This window comes from Myotis lucifugus, unplaced genomic scaffold, assembly GCF_000147115.1.
Source record: "Myotis lucifugus unplaced genomic scaffold, Myoluc2.0 scaffold_731, whole genome shotgun sequence".
In the NCBI taxonomy this organism is placed as follows: domain Eukaryota; kingdom Metazoa; phylum Chordata; class Mammalia; order Chiroptera; family Vespertilionidae; genus Myotis; species Myotis lucifugus.
Genome location: NW_005871779.1, coordinates 134,993 through 154,831, shown reverse-complemented (window position 1 = coordinate 154,831; position 19,839 = coordinate 134,993). Strand labels below are relative to the sequence as shown.

Below are 19,839 nucleotides of genomic sequence, written 5' to 3'. Positions count from 1 at the left end.
CCTACAGGCGGGTGTCCCTAGCCTGCCCTGGCTCCCCTCTTTCCTCACCTTTTGTCTGGAGCACCACGGCTGCTGGCTTTCCGGCCCCCATTATCACCACCCGCTCGATCCAGATTGGTGTCTCAAAGTGGCCTTTGGGGTCTGCTGAGCTGGAGGGAGCAAGATGGGAGTAGATGTCAGAGTGGAAGGAAGGAGGCGGCCCAGAACAAGAAAAGGGCCCAGTGAGCTGTGAGCATCCCTGAGGCCCAGCCGCCCCAGCAGCTGCCAAGGCAGACGGGCACCTCATTACCTGGAGACAAGGGCGTTGCCAGAGAATGAGAATCGACGCAGCAGGAACTCGTGCCGAGTCTGGTAGTTGAACGTGTGCCCATCATCTAGAAAGAGCTCTCCTTGGGCTGTACCCTGAGGAGGAAGTGGGACAGGTGAGAGCTGAGCCCAGGAGGGAGTGAGGCCCATCCATCCCCAGGGGACTGCCTGTGCTCTCACCTGCGGGCTGAGTGCAACGAAGAGAGTGATGGGGTCATCCTTCATGCAGTCGGAAGCGCGCCGCACGCGCATCCACCGAGGCACAATGGTCCCCCCGCGCTGGAACACAGGGATCTAGGGCAAGAGCAGCGATGGGGTGAAGCTGCCTGTTGTCCAACCTGGCCTTGCAGCATCCTTTGCTGTTGCCCATCTGTTCGCACGTGGGTACTGGACCCCAAAGCACACACTGTCTCCCCGTCTGGAAGCCTACAGGCAGCCGGAGCTGGGAGGCGGGTCAGGCATACTCACACTGCTTAGCGTCACAGGCAGGTACAGGGTCTGGGGACCATGATGTTTCTGGTAGCTCTGAACGTCATACCACACCTGTGGGCGACAAGACAGATTTGGTCACTCACCACACAGGCCACCATCGCAAGTACCCCATTCGGCCACCACCATCCGTTATTTCCCACCACACCCTTCCTTAACTCACCTCCCCTTGGCCAGGCAGATAGACCTGCACGCCATGAGCCCCAGCGTCTGATACAGGGTGAACCAGCAACGCATCCCCTAAACAACAGAATCAACGCAGAACTCAAGAGATCAGTTCCCAGCCAGGGAGCACCACAGCGCCTGCCATGCACCACCAGCCTCCCCTCCTTCCTCCCCGTGTGTTCACAGACCCCCTCCCGCAAGTGCTTACTTCTCAGCCCACCCACCACCAACCGTCCTCCCATTTCTCACCAAGCAGGAACTGGTCATCTATACTGAAGGTGCTCACATCCTGCGGATAGTGTACCCACAGGGGCCTAGGAAGGAAGGAAGATAAGAAAGGAACACACTTGCTGTTTTGGCAGATGTCCACGATGCTACCCCGGGAGGTGACAAGAACAGCACAGGGGTAGAAGCCAGGAGCTTCCAGCCAGTGTGGGGGAGGGCCTCAGCTCTGCAACCTCAGCTCTGCCTAGGCTCAGCTCCGCCTAGGCACTAACTTCCTCGCCCAGCTCCCTGCCTCCTCCTGCCGCCCCTCCAACTGTTCTGCACGCAGCCGTCCAGTGGCCACTTGGTTATCCTGGCCGGCAAGGCCCTCCAGGACCAGGTCCTCTTTTTCTCCTCCATCTCACCTCCTACCTCTCCTTCTGGTTCCTTCCCCGACACACACTGGTTTTCCTACTCCTGGAACACAACGCACTCATTTCCACGCTAGAATTTTGCACTTGGAGTCTCATCTGTTTGGAACACTCTTCCTCTAGATCACAAAATCCATCTTAGTCATCACTCAGGCCTCATCTCACATGGCCTTCCTCTCAAAAAGGCCCTGGGTGGAACCTAATTCCATTATGCTCTTCTATTTTTCAAAGAGCTGGTCCCTGCTGCCAATTTTCTAATTTATGTATTTGTTTCCTCCCAAGAATAAACGTTCCACAGCATAGGACACCTGTCTGCCTTGATTCTAGCGCTGGGCATAGAGATGAATAACGCCTAACCTGTCGTAAGTACTCAATAATGTCCCCTCTATTCATTCCTATTGGTCTCTGCTTATTCTGGACCCTCCTTTACAAAGCCCTGGTGAGTGAAGGAAGAGGTGCAGAGATGGAGCCCAGCCCCGCCCAGCCACCTCAGCTGATGTAGACCCAAAGAATGCCTCACCTCATGACAGGAAAGCCTTCGCGATGGGCCTGATAGAAGAGGGTGTACCAGAAAGGCAACAGGGCATATCGCTGGCCCAAGGCATCTCGGATCATGTCGTGGTACTGAGACGGTAACAGCCACGGCTCTCGCCGCCCAGTGTCCAAGTGGGCATGTGCCCGGAAAAATGGCTGGTAGGCACCCATCTGGTACCAGCGCACAAGCAGCTCTGGCTCCGGATTCTTGAAAAAGCCGCCCACATCAGCTGGGAGAGGGGAGGGGAGAAGTAGGTTGGAAAAGAGGGTGAAGGAGGGCAGCTGCCTAGGCGCGCCCCGAGGCCCCACGCTGGACTCTCAGCTCTCCATTCATGCCCAGGTCCTGTGCCCGCTACCTTGTCCCCCTCCCACCAAACCGAGGACCACAAATCCCCTCTCACCCCCACAGAAGGAGAGTCCCACCAGCCCCAAGCTGAGACACATGGGGATAGAGATCTTCAAGTGGTCCCAGTCAGCAGTGTTGTCCCCTGTCCACACGGCTCCTGAGGAAGACAAGAGGGGGGGAGCTTGCAAAGAGAGAAAGGGCTCAGCCTTTTCAGCTGACCTCTCTGACCTGCCACACCGGCTCTGGGCCCCCAGGGTCCTGCTGAAGAGGGCAGAGGTCACAAGAGCACGTGAATGGATACCCCTCTCTGGTGCCCTGAAAGTGCAGAGCCGGAAGGGTGCAGAGGGGAGCGCTCCGAGGATGGCTGCGTGGACGGATTTCCCCAAGAACCAGGCCGAGGTCCACGGCTTCTCCCATCTGGCCTCCCACCCTCTCCCTCAGCTCTATCTCCTCTTTTTTTTTAAATGGAATCTATACTATGTAACCTTTTTTTTTTTTTTTTTAATATTTTATTAATTTTTTACAGAGAGGAAGGGAGAGAGATAGTTAGAAACATCGATGAGAGAGAAACATCGATCAGCTGCCTCCTGCACACCTCCCACTGGGGATGTGCCCGCAACCAAGGTACATGCCCTTGACCGGAATCGAACCCGGGACCTTTCAGCCCACAGGCCGACGCTCTATCCACTGAGCCAAACCGGTTTCGCCTACCCTCCACATCTTACCGTAGCGCTGGGAGCCAGCGAAGAACGCCCTGCTCAGGACAAAGGGGCGTTCCACACCCCCAGAGCGCTGCACCAGCCCATCAGCAGTCGCCATGTGCTGAGTGGAGACAGGAGAGGGCAGGGGCAGTGAGGAGCAAAGGCCAGCTGTCATCTGTTGCAAGTTCCCAGCCCGCCGTCCCTCCTCTCCAGCCTCTTACCACGTAGAAGCCGTAGATGTTGTGCACATCTCGGTGCTCCCAGCCCCCGTAATGCTGGGCATCCTTGAGCATGGTGACCTCAGGGCCATTGAACACAGAGGGTTCATTCATGTCATTCCAGACATAGAGGTTGGGAGCTGAGCCCTAAGAGCACAAGGAAGAAAATGGGGACAGAAGGACAGAGGGAGAAAGAAGACAAACAGCGTCAGAGCAAAGAGCTCCTCGGAATCCAGAAAGACGCATTTCTCAGGGTCATCACGGCCCTGATACTATCGGCACCCGACCACAGCAGGTTACCAAGCAGAGCACGGCCAAGGCGAGGAGGTGGGGCGGGAAAGACAGAGGCCCGCCATACCTTATAGTCGTCAAAGTTGAACATGTTAGCCCACCAGGCCCTCATCCTGGGATTGGTGAAGTCGGGGTAACCAGCGGCGCCTAGAAGTTAAGGGTGGCTGTCAACCCCAAGGGGCATAATGGTCACCATTCTACCTCCCTGGTCTTCTGACAGCCTCTCCCTCAATTCTGGGGCTGCACCACCTACCTGGCCAGCACCAGCCCTCGTAGTCAGAGCCATCCCGCGTTTTAACATAGAGACCCTGGTTCTGCAACTCTTCATGTACGCGGTAACCAGAGTCCACCTTGATGTGGGGATCCACAATGGCGACCAGCTGGGAGCAAGGAACACGGGTGGTCAGAGCTCTCCAGGGCTGTCAGAAGCCCAACCATGGCTGTAGTCCTCTTACCTTCCGCTTCTTGGATGCCAACTTCTCCAGCATGGTGAGGGGCTGGGGGAAGCGGCTGGGGTCCCAGGTGAAGTACCGCTTGCCATCGGCGTGTTCAATGTCCAGCCAGATGACATCGCAGGGCAGGTTGTAGTCATCGAAGCCCTGGTTGACTGCCAGCACATCGGCCTCGTCCCGGTAGTTCCAGCGGCTCTGGTGGTAGCCGAGGGAGAAGAGCGGGGGCAATGCCTGGGTCCCTGCAGGTTCAGCGAGGGACGGGGGTCACCATGGAATCAGGCCAACCTGGGGCTTCTGGGGACACCCAGACACTGAGGGAGGCTTGTAGACCAAAGGGAGACTAAAGGGCACGGGACTTCTGAAAGAGTCACTCCCTCGAGAAGCCACGGCCGCAGCCTCCTGTGCAGCGTGGGCCGCGTACCTGTGAGGCTGGCGTACTGTCGGAACACGTCGGAGACCGAGGGCCCAAGCAGCAGGAAGACATCGATGATGCCGCTCTCCGACATCCAGCGGACATCTGTCTGCGGGGTTTCCCCCGAGCCCTGCAGGTAGTCTAGCATCTTCCCAAACAGGGTCTGGAGAGAGGACAGAGAGAGGTCCAACACCCACTCTCGTTCCCAATCCAAAGACAAAGCAGCAACGTTTCCCTCAAAACCCTCCTAACACTGGCTCCTAAGGCGTCAATCTGAGCTGAGACTAAATGTCACCTCCCAGTGAGGCTTTCCTGGGTGCCACCACCGGAGGCACCGCTGCCCCACGCCCGCCTCGTGACTGCCCCATGTCTTTCTCAGCACTTACCACTGAACTCGTCTCGCTGTCTTTGCTGTCTAACAGCGCTCCCTCCCTGAGCGGGAGGCCTTTTCCTACCTCAATAAGCAGTGCTGTCCCAGCACCTACAGAGTATCCAGCCCATAACGTACTGACAAGAAATGCATGAGTGTGTGTCTTCTGCAAGTGGCAGGGAACTCGCAGGCGGCTCCCGAGGCCCAGGGCCCCCTCTCTCACCCAACCCCAAATGGGCTACCCCACCAACCTCTTCAAAGCTCATGCCAGCACCCCACCTGTCTCTAGGCCCGACGACGCCCTCCTTCCTGCTCCCCTGCCCGTGCGCTCACCTTCCCGGCAGTGTTGGAGGAGATGTCCACCCACGTCTCTGCAGCGTTGAGCCAGAAGATGCCCAGGTCCCGATGCGGACTGTGTGCCAGGAGCACAGGCACAGACCCGTACAGGGCCATGGGGTTGTACAGCTCGTACTGGAACACATCCAAATTGTAGAGGCGATATGGCTCCCCACCCCTGCAGGCAGACAGACAGACTGGCCCCAGGCCCTGGCACACACAACCCCACCCCTCCCGCAGACACAGGTGAGGGATATAAGAAACGGCCCCTGCGCTTTATCAAGGAAGAATCTTCCAGTGATAAAGGTGATCTGGGCACAGGAAGTGATCCATGCCTGATTGGCGTATCCAATCTGCATGCACATCTCCCACCTTCCCGACTCCTCTATCCCCATATCCTGAGGGCAGCCTGGGACTCACTCAGTGACCTTCAGCCGCAGGCTGTCTGCATGCTCAGGGATCCCATACACATGCTCCATGCCCGGCAGAGAGAAGTCCAAGCCCACAGACGTGGGGCCTGGAAGAAAAGCGAAGGATGCGCTCCAGAGCTGCTGCCTGGCGAGGACTCCGTGCGCCCCCACCCCGGACGCTCCGTCCCTCACCATACGGCTTGCTGTCAGAGTGGGTTTTGAACGTCTCCTCCCAGGCTCCCGGCTCATCTTTCTCTGTCTTCCCCTGGGTCTCTTCTGGCTGTGGGCGGAGAGCAGACACTGCCCATCACACAGCAGCTCTCTCCTCCCCGCCCGTTTTCGCAGTCCCCTCCCTGAGAGCGAGACGGAGCTCCGGTTTCTTGTGGGCCTTTCCGCTCCATCCTCCCAGCCGGCCCTGGGCTCCAACCACGCACCCCACACACTTGCCTTGTCACCATCCCCAGGCGTTTCCTCGGGCTGGGCGCCATCGCCCTCAGCTGGGTCTTTTGATTCTTGCCTGGAAGGTAGGAGAGCTGTCTGCTCCAATCCAGAGGGGGCAGGGACGAGGGGCTAGTGGAAGGAGGGGTGAGGGAATAGAGAGCCAAGGGTCCAAAGGAACGAAGGCAATGGAGGAAGGGACCGAATGGTGAAGCCTAGAGAGGGACCCCCATGAATATAAGTGTCCAAAGGACATGGAGAGAAATGAGGAGTGAATGCCACCAGGAGGTGTTTCCACACGGAGGTCCAATGGCCTGGGTTCGGAATGCCAGTCCTGGCTCTGCTGCCTCCGGGGAGACTGGCCCCAAACGCCCTCGCTGGGCCTCAGCCTGCTGGCCTGACATCAGGTTTTGCAAGGCCGGTGGGTCACACCACGATCAAGCCGCTACGGATAAATGCAGGGACTCGCACAAGAGGGGTGCCCAAGCCTGCTTTCCAGGGCAGCTGGCAAGCAGCTCTGCTCAGAGCCTAGTGCGCCCCCGCTGAGAGCCAGGAACCCCAGCAACAGGCAGCATCTCTCCAGCCCTTGGCAAAGCAAGAAGCTCCCTACATTCCTTAGGGACTTCCCATATTTCATCTTCCTTCTCCCAGTCAGGAGAACAGGGACCAGGGCCCACATAGCTGGAGAAAAAGAGGTGAGTGAAGGGCAGGGCATGGAAGGGTCTGGGGCCCCTTCCCCTGGGGGTCAGAGTGCAGGGTGGGTCAAGGCAGAGGAACACATACAGTACCAATGGCCATGATTTACCTAGAGAAAATGTTCTTGATCTTATCCCAAATGCTACCGAGCGTGAGACTAACTTTATCCGAGAAACTAGGGCAGGAGATGGGTAGGGAAGGGAGAAGGAGGCACAAAACCAACACAAAAACAGAAACATAAAAGTGAGTTTCAGTCGACAAACTTCCAGACATGGGGGGTGGGGGGAGAGGAAGAAAATAAACCTGGGAAATGTGATGGCGTGAGAAGGGAAAGGGAAAGGCAGACCCAGGCAGGCCTCTCAGAGGAGGTGCCCGAGGTACAGCCCAGGGACAAAAGTGACCGCCTCCTGGTTTTAGAGGAAATGAAGAAAACTGTGACCTGGCCTGCTTCCTACCAGCCCTCAGCCCCTACCTGACTGTCCTACCCGTCTTCCCCCAGGGACCCAGTGCCAGACCCCACAACACCCTTAGGCTCTTTCAACTAGGTTGCCTGCAGCCCCAACCCTGGTACTCACGAGACCCTGGGGGCCCTCTGGTGCTCAAAACCCAAGAGTCCTCGGGCATTGACGCTGAGCAGAAGGCTGCGGTCCTCCAGCAGGTCCAGGCGGAACGGCCGTGCTGTCAGGATGATTTTATAGGGTCCCTCAGCCACGGTGAGCTCCACACTGTTGTCGTCACGGCCAGAGACAGAAAGCCTGGAAAGAAGATCGAAAGGATTTTTTTTTCCCTTGAGGTAGAAAAGTATTTAAACACAACTTAGAAAACACTAACACCAGAAGCTGTAAAAGACCGATACATTTGAGCCCAGCCAGAGTGGCTCAGCTGGTTGGAGTGTGGTCCCACGCACTGAAAGGTTGCCAATTCGATTCTTCGTCAAGGCACATGCGGAAGGCAACCAGTCCATGTTTCTCTGTCTCACTGATGTTTCTCTCTCTTTCCTCTCCCTTCTTCTCTCTAAGCATGTCCTCGAGTGAGGATTTTTTTTAAAAACATGTTTTTACTGATTCGTAGAGAGAAAAGAAGGGAGATGGATGGAGAGATAGAAGCATCGATGAGAGAAAAACATCATCGATGGACTGCCCCCTGCACACCACTTACTGGGGATCGAGCTGCAATGGGGGCATGGCCCTGACCAGGAACAGAACTAGTGACCTCCTGGTTCCTGGGTCGACGCTCAACCACTGACCACACTGGCCAGGCTGGGTGAGGGTTAAAAAACAAAAACAAAAACTAATACATTTTAAACACTAAAATTCAGAACGTCTACTTATCAAAAAACACCTTAGGATCAACAAAAACAAGAAAAGTCAGAGACACTGTACTAGACTAGAGGAGCCCAAGGAGACATGACAACTAAATCGTAACATGATGCCCTACATGGGATAGAACAAGGCATGAGGTAGGCCACGTCAGTGTGGGTAATAGGTAAGAGCACTGGCCCATGCACCAAAGGGTGAAGGGCTCGATTCCCATCAAGGGTACCTCGGCTGCAGGTTCAATCCCTGGCTCCGGTCGGAGTGTGTGTGGGAGGCAACCAATCAATGTGTCTCTCATCTCCCCCCACCCTCCCACCACCCTGCTCTCCTCCCCTTCTATGCTCTCTAAAAATCTATAGAAAAAATACCCTCAGATGAGGATTAACCAAAAACAAAAAAGAAAAAGGCATTAGATGAAAGCTAAGGAAATTTGAATAAAATATGGACTTTAGATAGTTAATAATGGCATCAACTCATTAGATAGGACAACTCTACCACAGTAATGTTAACAACAGGGGGAAACAGGAGTGGAGGGTATAAGGAATTTTCATAAAATTCTTGCAACTTTCCTAAATATCTAAAACTATTCTAAAATTTAAAAAATTTTTTCCAAGGCACCTTTAGGAAAGTAGAAAGATAAGCTACAATCTGGGTAAGATAGCTGCAATATAAATGGTAGAGAATTAGTGTCATAGTGTCAAGACATGAATTTCTACAAATCAATAAGGACAAACAATATAAACGGAAAATAAGCATAGTTGGCAACTACCATTTCACAGACTAGTAAGCCAGAATGACAGATACACAGATGGTCAATCTCATTAATAAACTAGGGAAAACAACCAAGCCAAGACCACCACATGGTATCATTCAACACCCATTCCACTGACAAAAATTAAGTCCAATAGTACCAATCTGGATCAGTGTGGACCCCATGCTGCTGGTGGGAGGGTACACTGGTAAGCCATTGGGCGGTACCTTAGAAAGTAGATCATCTCCACATTCCACAGCCCTGCAGTCCCCTCCTAGCTCTACACTGAAGAGACACTTGCACAGGGACAGGAGACATGGACAACAATGTTCATGCCAACACTTCGAATAGCAAAACACTGGAAATGACTAAAATGTTCATCAACATAGAAACGATAAATAAGTTGGGATATAATCATAAAACATTATCAGCAGTGAAAAAATGAACTATGTGCAACAGAGTTAAATAAAGTTATGTGAAAAGAGGAAATCCCAGAAGACATTCATTGAGATCAATGTCCCTATAAACCTCAAAAATGAACAAAACCACGTAATTTATTGCTTAGATACAAACACACAAGTATATTTATGTGTTTATATACATACATGACACAACCGTAAGAACAAAAAGCCAAGGGACTGATAAACTTCAGAATAACAACCGTAACTGGGGGAGTGAGGGGCACAGGACAGAGAGAAGCACATGGATGGGCTGGGTGAAGGATTTATGTTATCTTCTAAATCAGCGGTTCTCAACCTGGGGGTCGAACGACCCTTTCACAGGGGTTGCCTAAATACATCCTGCATATCAGGTATTTACATTACGATTCATAACAGTAGCAAAATTACAGTTATGAAGTAGCAACGAAAATAATTTTATGGTTGGGGGTCACCACAACATGAGGAATTGTATTAAAGGTTCGTGGCATTAGGAAGGTTGAGAATCTAAATCAAACACTTAAGCCTGGCAAGTGTGGCTCAGTGGTTGAGCACTGACCTATGAACCAGGAGGTCATGGTTTGATTCCCGGTCAGAGCACATGCCTAGGTTTCCGGCTCGATCCCCAGTGGGGGCCGAGAAGGAGGCAGCTGACCGATGATTCTCTCTCATCATTGATGGTCTCTCTCTCCTTTTCCCTTCCTCTCTGAAATCAGTAAGATAGATAGATAGATAGATAGACAGATAGATAGATAGATATATTTTTTAAGTGGAAGAGAAAATAAGTGAAACAGAGAAAGAAGATAGGGGAGGGTGAGGGGTGTGGCAAGGTGCTCGTCAGCTATTGTCCCAATGTTAAGAAAGGTCAAATGCCAAGTAAAAATTTATCAGGAAGGAGAAAAGGGCCATGAAGATGGACAGGTTTTCTGAAAAGGTTTACCGAGCTGTGGGGGGATCAGCCACCAACACATCTGGCACCCGGTATCGAGGCCGCCGGGGCTCCAGTTCATCGATCCTGATCCGAGTCATGTTCTTCTGAAGGCCCTGGAGCTCCAGCACCAGCAACACCTGGGGGCAGAGGTTTGGATCTGGATAAAGTGGAGGATACACCATGGAATGACCTCTGAACCCACTCCCTCCTGAGGGGTCTCCCGCTCCTAGACCCTTGCCTACGGGACCTGAGGTCTGAATTCCTCACAAAGTGAAAGTCCCCAGATGGCTGGACAGGATGCTGGCTGTAGGTTCCCCTTCCCGAATCCCCTCTGGCCACTTCCCCACCCCCACCAGATTCCCTTTTCTCCCCTGACCTTGGTGACCTCGTTGATCAGATGGACTGTGAGGGCATCAGGACCAAGCTGCAGAGAATCCAACAAGGCTCGGTATGGAGAGAGGCCTGGCTGTATGTTTCGCTGCCGCCTGCCAAGCAAATGGTTTAGAAGATGGGAGGGTGCCCCAATGTCTCTAGGTTCCCCATCACCTGCCATGTCCCCAGGCTACCCCATCGGCCACAGAGACCACCTTTTTACCCTACATCCCATCCCACGCTCCTAGAAGTATCATACTTGCAGAAGGAACTCTCTTCACAGGTCTTAAAGTTGCTTCTATCCACGGCAAGGGTAAGTCCCAGGCAGACCCCTAGACAAGCCAGCACCAAACCTGTCCAAGACCTAAGGAGAAAAAGGACAAAAGAGGGAACAATCAGTATGGGGTGAGAAAGGGCCTCACTCTCAGAGGTAAAAGCCACAGTCCTAAAAGACAGCTCAGCCCTGGCCGGTTTGGCTCAGTGGATAGAGCATCTGCCTGCAGAATCATGGGTCCCAGGTTCGATTCCAGTCAAGGGCATGTACCTTGGTTGCGGGCACATCCCCAGTGGGGAGTGTGCAGGAGGCAGCTGATTGATGTTTCTCTCTCATTGATGTTTCTAACTCTATCCCTCTCCCTTCCTCTCTGTAAAAAATCAAAAAAAAAAAAAAAAAAAAAAAAAAAAGCTCAGAAAAAGGAAAAAAGATGGATTCCCATTAAAGAGAAAAGAAGGCAGGTGGGCATGAGGTTAAGTTGTCAGGCTGAGGAGTTAGCTCATTCACACTTTCCTTTAAAAAGGCAAAGAGCTAAATAAATAAATAAAAACAAAAAGGCAAAGAGCCTGGCCGTGGTGGCTGAGAGTCGACCTATGAACCAGGAGGTTACAGTTCAATTACCGGTCAGGGCATATGTCCAGGTTGCAGGCTCAATCCCCGATCGTGCAAGAGGCAGCCAATCAATGATTCCCATCATTGATGTTTCTTTCTCTCCCTCTCCCTTCCTCTCTGAAATCAGTAAAAAATATATTTTTAAATGCAAAAAATGTACAATTCAATGGTTTTTAGTAACAAACAAACAAACAAAAAAGGCAAAGAAAGTGGACCAAGGATCTTTGGCCGTCAGAGGCCTTGGTACTGACTCTGGTTACATCAGCCTCTCAGAGCAGAGGAGCTAGCCCCAGGGGAGGTGGCGGGACCTGTGTGTGGAAGAGGGAAACAAAGCAAGCCATGCCTTTCCAGGGGAAGGCACTGGGTGGGGCAACAGTGAAAAAGTTAAAGATGCACCTCAGCCTGCCTGCTCATCACAGCTGCTAGGGCCCCAACATCCCCAGCACCCTAGGTATCCAGCTCCTCCAATCTCCACTCCTTTATCTTCAAAGTAAGTCACCACCATCACCACCCAAGTCTGAAAAGAATAACAGCTAACTTGTACTGAATCCTATTGTACCCCAGGGACCTGGCTAACTGCTTTCTCTCCCTGGTTTGCAACTCCGCCTGCAGTTTTTAAAAATGTCAAGTATTTCTTCCCTGGTGGGTAGCACAATAGATTAGAGTGTTGTCCCAATAAGCCAAGGTTTCTGGTTTAACACCCCCATCAGGGCACATACTAGAACCAACCAAATGTATGAGCATAACCAATGGACACAGACACTGGGGCGGTGGGGGCTTGCCCTCAGGGGTGGGAGTGGCGGGGGGGGGGTGTCAATTGGGAAAAAAGGAGACATATGTAATACTTTAATAATAATAAAAAAAGAATCAACCAAATGAATGCATAAGTGGACCAACAAACCTGTTCCCTCCCCCACCGCCCCCTCCTCTCTAAAGTCAATTGTAAATAAATAAATAAAGTCAGTGCCTGGGTCTCATGCACAGTGATTCTGAACTAACTGGTTTGAAGAGGGGCCTGGGCATCAGAATTCTTTAAAAGCTCCCTAAACAACTCTAACGGGGTTAGGGTTGAGAATCACTTCTTTAGCTACACTACCTCCTTTCCCTTCCTTTGTTTTCTTGGTGACTGTAGGTTGAGGTTTTTCCCGGATGGGAAAACTGAGGCATAAAAGGCTCAATAATCCATCCAAGTAAGGGGTGAAATGGGTCTGCACTCGCTTCCGCCTGCCTCTAGGCCCCCGGACCTCATGCTGCAAATACAGCACACTAACCACTGGCAGGGCCCGGTGAGGACCATCACCCCAAGGCTCCCACCAACTACCACTTCCCCGCTGTAATGTCAAATGCCAAACGAGGGATTTAACAGGCTTATTGAACCCAGTTCCTTTGCAGGATACAGTCACGCATTCTGAGTGTATCCTACACGGGGGTTCTCAAACCTTCGTGTCTGTGAAGAATCCCCTGCCGTGCTTATGAAAGGAAGATTCTTGGGGCCCGGGAATCTGGGGCTTACACATGCTCGCCCAGAGACTGAGGCGGGAAGTCCAGATAGGGGAGAAACACACAAAAAAACCCACACAGGCTTCTTCTAAGCATTCAAACTCTGCAACCGGCTAATGGGGAAGCCACAGGGCAGGGCCTGCTCTACACACGGTATCCAGCACTAGCCTCAGCACCTGCTTGGAAGCTCAAGGGGAAGAAAACCAGCAGAAAGGAGGTCACCGAACACAGCAGGCCCGCCAGTGCCAGAGGGATGTACAAAGCAAGCCGGGCCAGACAGGAAGCGGAGGCAAACACCAGGCGTGTGGCTGAATGTGCCCAGAGGAATAAGCAGAAGCAATGCTATCGGACACGCAACAGCAAGGCATGGGGCCCGGGTGCTGAGTGAGGGCGCCGGCCACCCTGCCCCACTGTGCCCATGTCCACCTGCTAACGCAGCAGGAACCAGCAGCACCGGGAGTTAAAGACCCTCTGGAGTCCTATTGGCTCACTCTGTGGAATGGGTTTGCCTAGGTGCCGGGGGGGATGGGATTTCTAAGAGATCGCTCAGTCGGTGACCTGTTGGGGTGCCCTGAGTGCCCCGGAGCCAGAGGTGGCCCAAAAGCCAAAGTTGGGGATGAGCAACAGGGCAAGCGGCATCGCTGACTGTTTGAGGCCAGACTTCCAGGAGGTGTGTTATGACCCACGCTTCCTTCACGCTGCACAGTCCGCGCCTCTCCCACCCAGCACGTCCCTCAGGTCCTGGCAAACGCTTTGTGGAGCCGGTGATTCTTCCGAACCGGTTTTTTTTGGTTTGTTTTTTCTGGTAATATAAACCCGAGAGCGCAGACCAAACCCTTCGATTGCATGTTGTGTTTGAGCAACATCATCCAGGCCGACTGTGAACTCTGGATCCTGCCCCAGCTGTGCCCAGTGAGCGTGAACACCGAACACGCCAGGGCTGGTGCCCACGTGGAGGGCAGGGCAGGGGCTGGGGCTCTGGCGGTGGGGAGCGCACGAAGGGTAGTGCAGGCCGACTGCCGGCGGGACGCTGCGGTCCCGGAGGCCCGGCCACGTCTCGTCCCCCCACCCCCCCACCATGGCCCCGAGCACGGCAGGAAGGAGGCGGTAGCGCTCATCGCAGCGAGCCGCCCGGGAAGGGAGGCGGCTGAGAATGGCCACAGCCAACCAGGGCGCACGGCTGCGGCCTTTTAGAGCCGCCGGAGCAAGGACCAAAAGTATGGGCCCCCAACGCCGCGCGGGTCCACCGCGAGGAAGCGGGGGGCGCTTGAAGCAGCCTCCAGAGAGACAAAGTCCTCGCGACGCCGGGGGGGCGGAGCCTCGGGAAGACACTCAAGAAGAAGAGATATGGGGCTTGGGGGGATCTGAGGGCGTCCCGAGCGCGCCCCGGGTTCCGGACTCCTCACCGCCTCCTACGCGCAGCCACTGCCGCTACCGCCGCCATCTTGTGCCGGGTTTGCTCCTTGACCCCGAGCCTCCCCTCCCCCTGCGCGCGTTGAGCCACGTAGCTTAGCGCCCGCCCCTTCCGGCTTTCGGATTGGCCCGGCTCCGGGCGGCTGCCCCATTGGCGGACCTCGCACTCCAAATGCTCACGGGGGTGGGCGGGGGGAGGGGCGGGGCTTACGGCCGGAGGCGGGGCTTACGGCCGGAGGCGGGAGTGTCCAGAGCCAGGCGCTGTCCTATGTTGCGGGCTCTAAGCATCACGGAGGCACTGGACTGTTTTTCTCAAATCGGCAAATTTTATTTAGAAAAAAAAAGGTAGAGGGAAAAAGTGACAGCGCTCTTTACGCTAAGGTCTCAGGAGAGAAACCTCCATCTTTCTGCAGCACCTTAGCCCCGTCTCACTGCTCAAACATCCTCAGCGTCTAGATAGAGCGAGGAGAAGGCTATGTCCCCTGCCGGAGCAGAGTGGACGGTGAAGCTGCCTGGAAACGGCCAGAGAAAAGGCCTAGGCGGTCAATGTTGCGGTGGAGGACACTATGTAGCACAGCCAGATGGGGTCCACCCTCACCCCCACCCTCCCTGGAGAAGTCCCGGATGAAGCGTCCGCGCTCCGACTGAAAGATAAACTTCTGGGGCAAGGGCCCATGCTCCCGGAGGAAGCCCCAGACACTGAGCAGTAGCAGACGCACTTCGAAAGGGGCCAGCTGGCTAAATACCTCATGCATATTACCCAGGGCGGGTGGCAAGAGGCTCCCCTCGGCCATGACAGCCACCAGGGTGCAGGATGCCTCCAGGTGCCAGGGGGAGTGGGCTGTATCAGGGTGGCGAGAGGCTTCCCAGTGGCCCAAGAGGGCAGCCAGCAGCCCCCGCAGTAGCACGGAGCAGTAGCACAGGGCTGGAGGAGCAGCTGCTACCAGCTTCAACAGCTCAAAGAGTAGGGGCTGTTCCCGGAAGCGCCGGCCAATGCGGAGATCCCGCTCCACGGTGGCCCGGGCGTGCTCCTCAGGAGGCCAGGCTAGCTCAGCACCAGCTGCATCAGGACACACACTCTCCACCAAGGTCACCGCCACAGCTTTGGCAGCCTCCGGGCTCAGGGTGGGAGCCCCCCAGCCGCCCCCACATTCACTGCCCCCAGGGGCACTGCAACAGTGCACCAGGAGGCTAAGAAGGCTCTGGGTGTTATAGATCACTTCCTGATGATTTCGTGACTGGGCAAACTTCGGTGGCTTTAGGCCACGACCGATGACTCCAGCATGGAAAACAGACCAAATCCCTCCAGGACCTGGCACAGCTGCCGTGTGCCGCCGGTTTGTGTCCAACAGGGAGGCAGAAGCCAAAGAAGCGGAGACAACGGAAACAGTCTCGCTGTCCTCATCCACTTCCCCGCCAAACAGTTCTGTGTTGCCCCGATGTAAGGCTCCTTCCACTAGCAGCTGCAAGACAGCCTTGAGCCCTGCAGGGGAGGTCTGGGAGAGGCGGGTCAGAAGTCGGGAGGCTGAAGCCACACCTGGGGGGCCATGCAGCCTCAGAGAGGCAAAAAAACGATGCACCCCAGCTCTCACCAGTCCCAGGAGTTGGGAGGGGGACAGGGCTCCTGGAGGAAAGGGACAAATGGCCAGGAGGGAGGCAGCAGCTTCCGCTACTTCCTCCTCAGGATGTAGCAGGAGAGGAGCCAGGTCAGATAGATGGGCTGAGGCAGACTCCCCAAACCGGGCTCCTAGGGCTGCAGGGCCCTCGCCACCCTGCTGTTCCCACCCCACGAGCAGTGCCAAGTTGCGCAGGAACCGCGCCGTGAACGGAGGCTGCAAAGTTCCTGCATGCACCCGAGCCAAGCAACTTCGGAAGGCCAGCGGAAGGAGGCCCGAGAGACTGACCACCAGCCCTGCATATAGCTGGGTGGCCAAACTCAACTCTTCAGGGCTTCGGGCCCGGCTCAGGAGATGGCCCAAGGCCTCAGGTCCACAGCTAGGCCGAGTGTAGACCGAGAGCAGGCCCAGGAGCTGGTGTTGCCAGAGGAAGCGCTTCCGTTCCAATCGTAATGTCTCTCCACACAGCTCTCCAACATGGTTTCTTAGCGCATCTAGAAAGGGCACGGGGCGGGGGGGTGGGGGTGGGCCAAGCACCCCTTCCCCAGGAGACCCTCCCCGGTGATGAACCAGTTTTTGCAGATGTAGCAGCAGCAGCTGAATCAGCCGGTCACAAGCCTCGCGCACAGTATCTGGCACAGCCAGGCCCTGGGTAGTGATGACCGAGGCAGGCATGGCTGTGTCCACCAGGAACTGCAGCAGGCGGTAGGCACCTGCCCCAGAGGCCTGGCTCACCAGGTGCACAGCCAGATTGAGCATGTTGTCCAGCTCCTCTCGGGGGAATCCCTGCAGGTGTTGCTGAAGCTGACTCAGCACAGCTGGGGGCTTGAGGCAATCCACCAGCTCCCCAGAGACTGTGCCCAGCAAAGCTGGTGACATGACTGCCAGTTGCAGAAGGAAGGGAACTGTGGCCTGAAGGGAGGGGTCCCCACTCCGGCCCCCAATGCCCCCTGCCAGGCTATCATGGAACATTCGCAGGAGCTCCCGTCGGATGCTGTCTCCATGACGGGAGGCCAGGTGCCCTAGGATGCCCACGACTGAGGCGATCTTGGGTACCCGCTTCTCCCCAGAGATAGCAGGAGATCCAGGGAAGGGGTCTGTAGAGGGGATTTGAGAAGAGCTTCCACCAGTGCCACCAGCTCCACCTCCAGCCCCACCATGAACACAGAAGTCCTTAAGGCCACAGGAAAGAACTCGGGAGATGATGGTGCCAGGAAAAGAGGAGCCAATATGGGCCACAACCCAGTCAAAGTGCGGGGAATGCTGGACGGAGGTATCCAGCAAGGCGTCCACGCAGGCATCTGGGCAACTACCAATAAGAGCCGAGAGGCACTGAACATAGATGTCCATTAACGTGCGCGTGGCCCGACAGCCCATCCACAGCTGCAGCAATTCGTTGAGAGAGCCAGTGGCATGGGGCACACACTGGTGTTGGCCCGAGTATGTGCTGCTCAGCTGCCCCATGAGGTCAATGGACCATGCGCTAATCACAGGTGCCCAGGCCTTCGGGTTGGCCCGGATAAACTCGGACAGCACCTGCTGTACCTCCTGTACCACATCCTCCAGACCAGGTCCCCCAGCGGGGACGTGGGAGGGTGCAGGCGGGCGGAGATGAGGTGGGCCAGCCAGAGGGCTTTCGTCCAGGGCAGCCAGGTGGGCCCGGACACTTTCATCAAAGACGCCTCGCAAGTGGTCGAGCACGGCAGCCCGAGCCGGTGGCAAAGAGCGGAGTAGGAGAAGACCACAGCGAGCGTGTTCCCGGGCCGAGAGCTGGTGGCCCAGAATGGGGTCGACACCAGTCAGAAAGGCCTTGATTTCCTGGGACAGCTCCTGAGCACTGTAAGGAAACAAAAGACAGACTTAGTGTGTTGGAGATGATGGGCGAGGTACATTCCCTCCTGATCCTGCTTCTTGTTATGTAAAATAGGGATAACTATAACTCCCTCGTGAAATGATGTTCATAAAGCACTCAAGCACCATATCTATTTCACACTCATCACCCAATAAATATTAGCTATTTTTCTTCCAATAATATCATTATTAGATAACTCTGGGAATGTGTTAGGTACTTTTAAAAGTACTTTACCTGTATTATTTCAATCCAGACAACAGCCCAAAAAGGTAGGTATTATTATGATCCCATTTTACAGAGAAGGAAACCAAGGTTAAGTAATCAGATTATCAGCTCCGAGAGGGTAGTAACCATTTCTGTGCTCTTCAATACTAAATCTCCTTCTGTGGAGGTGCCTGGTTCATAGGAAGCACTCAATACATTTTTGTTGAATCGAGTATATTTAAAAACACTTTTCCAATTTTACTGCATGCTCCACCACAACACAAGCACCCTGGAGCTTACTCTTCACGGGAAGAAAATCTCCCTCCCGATACCTGTTTCTTCCCATATCCTGCAAGCGTCCGAACCACCCACCACTTGTATTCCACATACACAACCACCACCTGCCCAGCACCCTCGAGGTGCCTAGGAGTCAAGGTGTTCCAGGGCGCAGACAAGGCAACACCTTTCAACCCTTCCCTTCCCCTCCCAAAACATATGGGTTCAGTCTCTGAGGTTCCGTGTTATGAGAAGAGGCAAAATCCCCTTCCTCTCACTGCCGTTTTTGCCAAAGAAGACAGCATCCCCTAGGGTTCTGACTGTGCCATTCCTCTCTGGATCCTCCAAAAAAAATTTTTTTAAAGAAATCCCACCCTGGCAGGAGTGTTTCCGTTGGAAGGGAAAAGGCTGGAAATTCACAAAGCATTCTGTGAATTCCTGGGCCTGGGCTCTCGGGGAGTCCATGAAGTCAGGGGACCCTGGGTTTCTCTCCTCCGAGCTAAAGGGGGGCAGGACAGATGGGGTCCCAAGGGTTCTGATGCCCCCAACTCTTGGGAGAGCAAGGCCAGGTCCGGAGTACACAGGCGCTGGGTTTCGCGGGAGGCAGTCCCGAGGCCGTGGGAGCGCGGGCAGGGGAGCCCGGAGTGTGGGGGAGGCAGCCCCCGAGTTCTGGGGAGACCCAAGCAGGACTCTCGGAGACCCTGGCGCAGGCTCTCGGGTAGGATCCGGGTTTCTGCCGAGGAGGCTGGGGGATCGGCGCGGGGCCGCGCGATGGGGGAAGATGCCAGGGGCGCTGACTACCTGAGCGGCGCGGGACCGTGGGTGGCCGGGACCGGCCCCGGAGGCCCTGGGGCCCCGGGAGGGTCGCACAACGCGGACATCCCGGAGCCCGAGCCCGAGCCGGAGGCGGGAGCGGCGGAGCTCAGCGGCGCATGCGCGCTGGCGCGAGCCCCCGAAAGGAACAAGCGGCGACGAGGCCTCTCAAGAAAACCCATCCGGCGACTCCCGCGAGCCGCGCACGTTGGTTCCGCGCCGCGCCGCGAGCCCAGCAGGAGAGCCGCCCCGGCCGCCGTCACTGCCGCCTTTTTCTTCTTTTTTCAAAGGGCCATGGATACACAGACGATTCGATTGTTCTTCCTAAAGCCCAAACTACAAAATGTTCCACTTCACGACGTTTCTAAAAAACGAAGCACTGGGAAATATTTTATTTAAGAAACAGTGACCATGTAAAAAGTAGTTAAAGGAGAGAAGGGAAGAGGGAAAGCGGAAAAGAGACGGAAAGAAAGAAGAGAAAATTGGTAAGAGAAGAAAAGTAAAGAGAGGAGGGAGAAGTGGCCCGAAATTAATTGGGCGTCTTCCCAGCCCAGCTTGGCCCTCCGACCCTATCAGTCTCCGTTGCTCAGGCTGCACTGTCTCCTGCCCGCACTTCCCCACGTGTGCAGAGAGGTAGCCTGGTCACTGCGTGCAGCCAGCACACCTCGGCTCG

At 55.0% G+C, this 19,839-nt stretch overlaps 2 protein-coding genes across 2 annotated transcripts; both read right to left on the bottom strand.

The window, feature by feature from the left end:
• Window position 1: 1 nt before the first annotated feature.
• On the bottom strand, window positions 2-14,531 carry GANAB (glucosidase II alpha subunit). Its single transcript, XM_014447944.2, has 24 exons — window positions 14,399-14,531; window positions 10,866-10,970; window positions 10,611-10,719; window positions 10,244-10,371; window positions 7,375-7,554; window positions 6,909-6,974; window positions 6,113-6,182; window positions 5,858-5,945; window positions 5,676-5,772; window positions 5,253-5,433; window positions 4,559-4,712; window positions 4,141-4,376; window positions 3,939-4,065; window positions 3,753-3,832; window positions 3,398-3,541; window positions 3,201-3,297; window positions 2,531-2,632; window positions 2,116-2,359; window positions 1,210-1,274; window positions 959-1,035; window positions 775-849; window positions 487-600; window positions 290-402; window positions 2-149 (listed from the first exon to the last, which is right to left on the bottom strand). Exons 1-24 carry the CDS (start codon window positions 14,434-14,436, stop codon window positions 2-4), a joined length of 2,838 nt encoding a protein of 945 aa, XP_014303430.1. The 5' UTR covers window positions 14,437-14,531.
• Window positions 14,532-14,709: 178 nt separating this feature from the next.
• Window positions 14,710-19,286, bottom strand: INTS5 (integrator complex subunit 5). Its single transcript, XM_006105883.3, has 2 exons — window positions 19,155-19,286; window positions 14,710-17,858 (listed from the first exon to the last, which is right to left on the bottom strand). Exons 1-2 carry the CDS (start codon window positions 19,232-19,234, stop codon window positions 14,879-14,881), a joined length of 3,060 nt encoding a protein of 1,019 aa, XP_006105945.1. The 5' UTR covers window positions 19,235-19,286; the 3' UTR covers window positions 14,710-14,878.
• Between the last annotated feature and the right edge of the window lie 553 nt (window positions 19,287-19,839).

Coding starts and splice junctions, on each gene's coding strand:
- GANAB (XM_014447944.2), bottom strand. CDS start 14,436: ATGGCGGCGGTAGCGGCAGTGGCTGCGCGTAGGAGGCG. Junction 4,066..4,140: donor TGGCATCCAAGAAGCGGAAG/GTAAGAGGACTA, acceptor CCTTGCTCCCAG/CTGGTCGCCATTGTGGATCC. Junction 403..486: donor TCGTTGCACTCAGCCCGCAG/GTGAGAGCACAG, acceptor CTTCCTCCTCAG/GGTACAGCCCAAGGAGAGCT.
- INTS5 (XM_006105883.3), bottom strand. CDS start 19,234: ATGTCCGCGTTGTGCGACCCTCCCGGGGCCCCAGGGCCTCCGGGGCCG. Junction 17,859..19,154: donor CACGGTCCCGCGCCGCTCAG/GTAGTCAGCGCC, acceptor GTTTCCTTACAG/TGCTCAGGAGCTGTCCCAGG.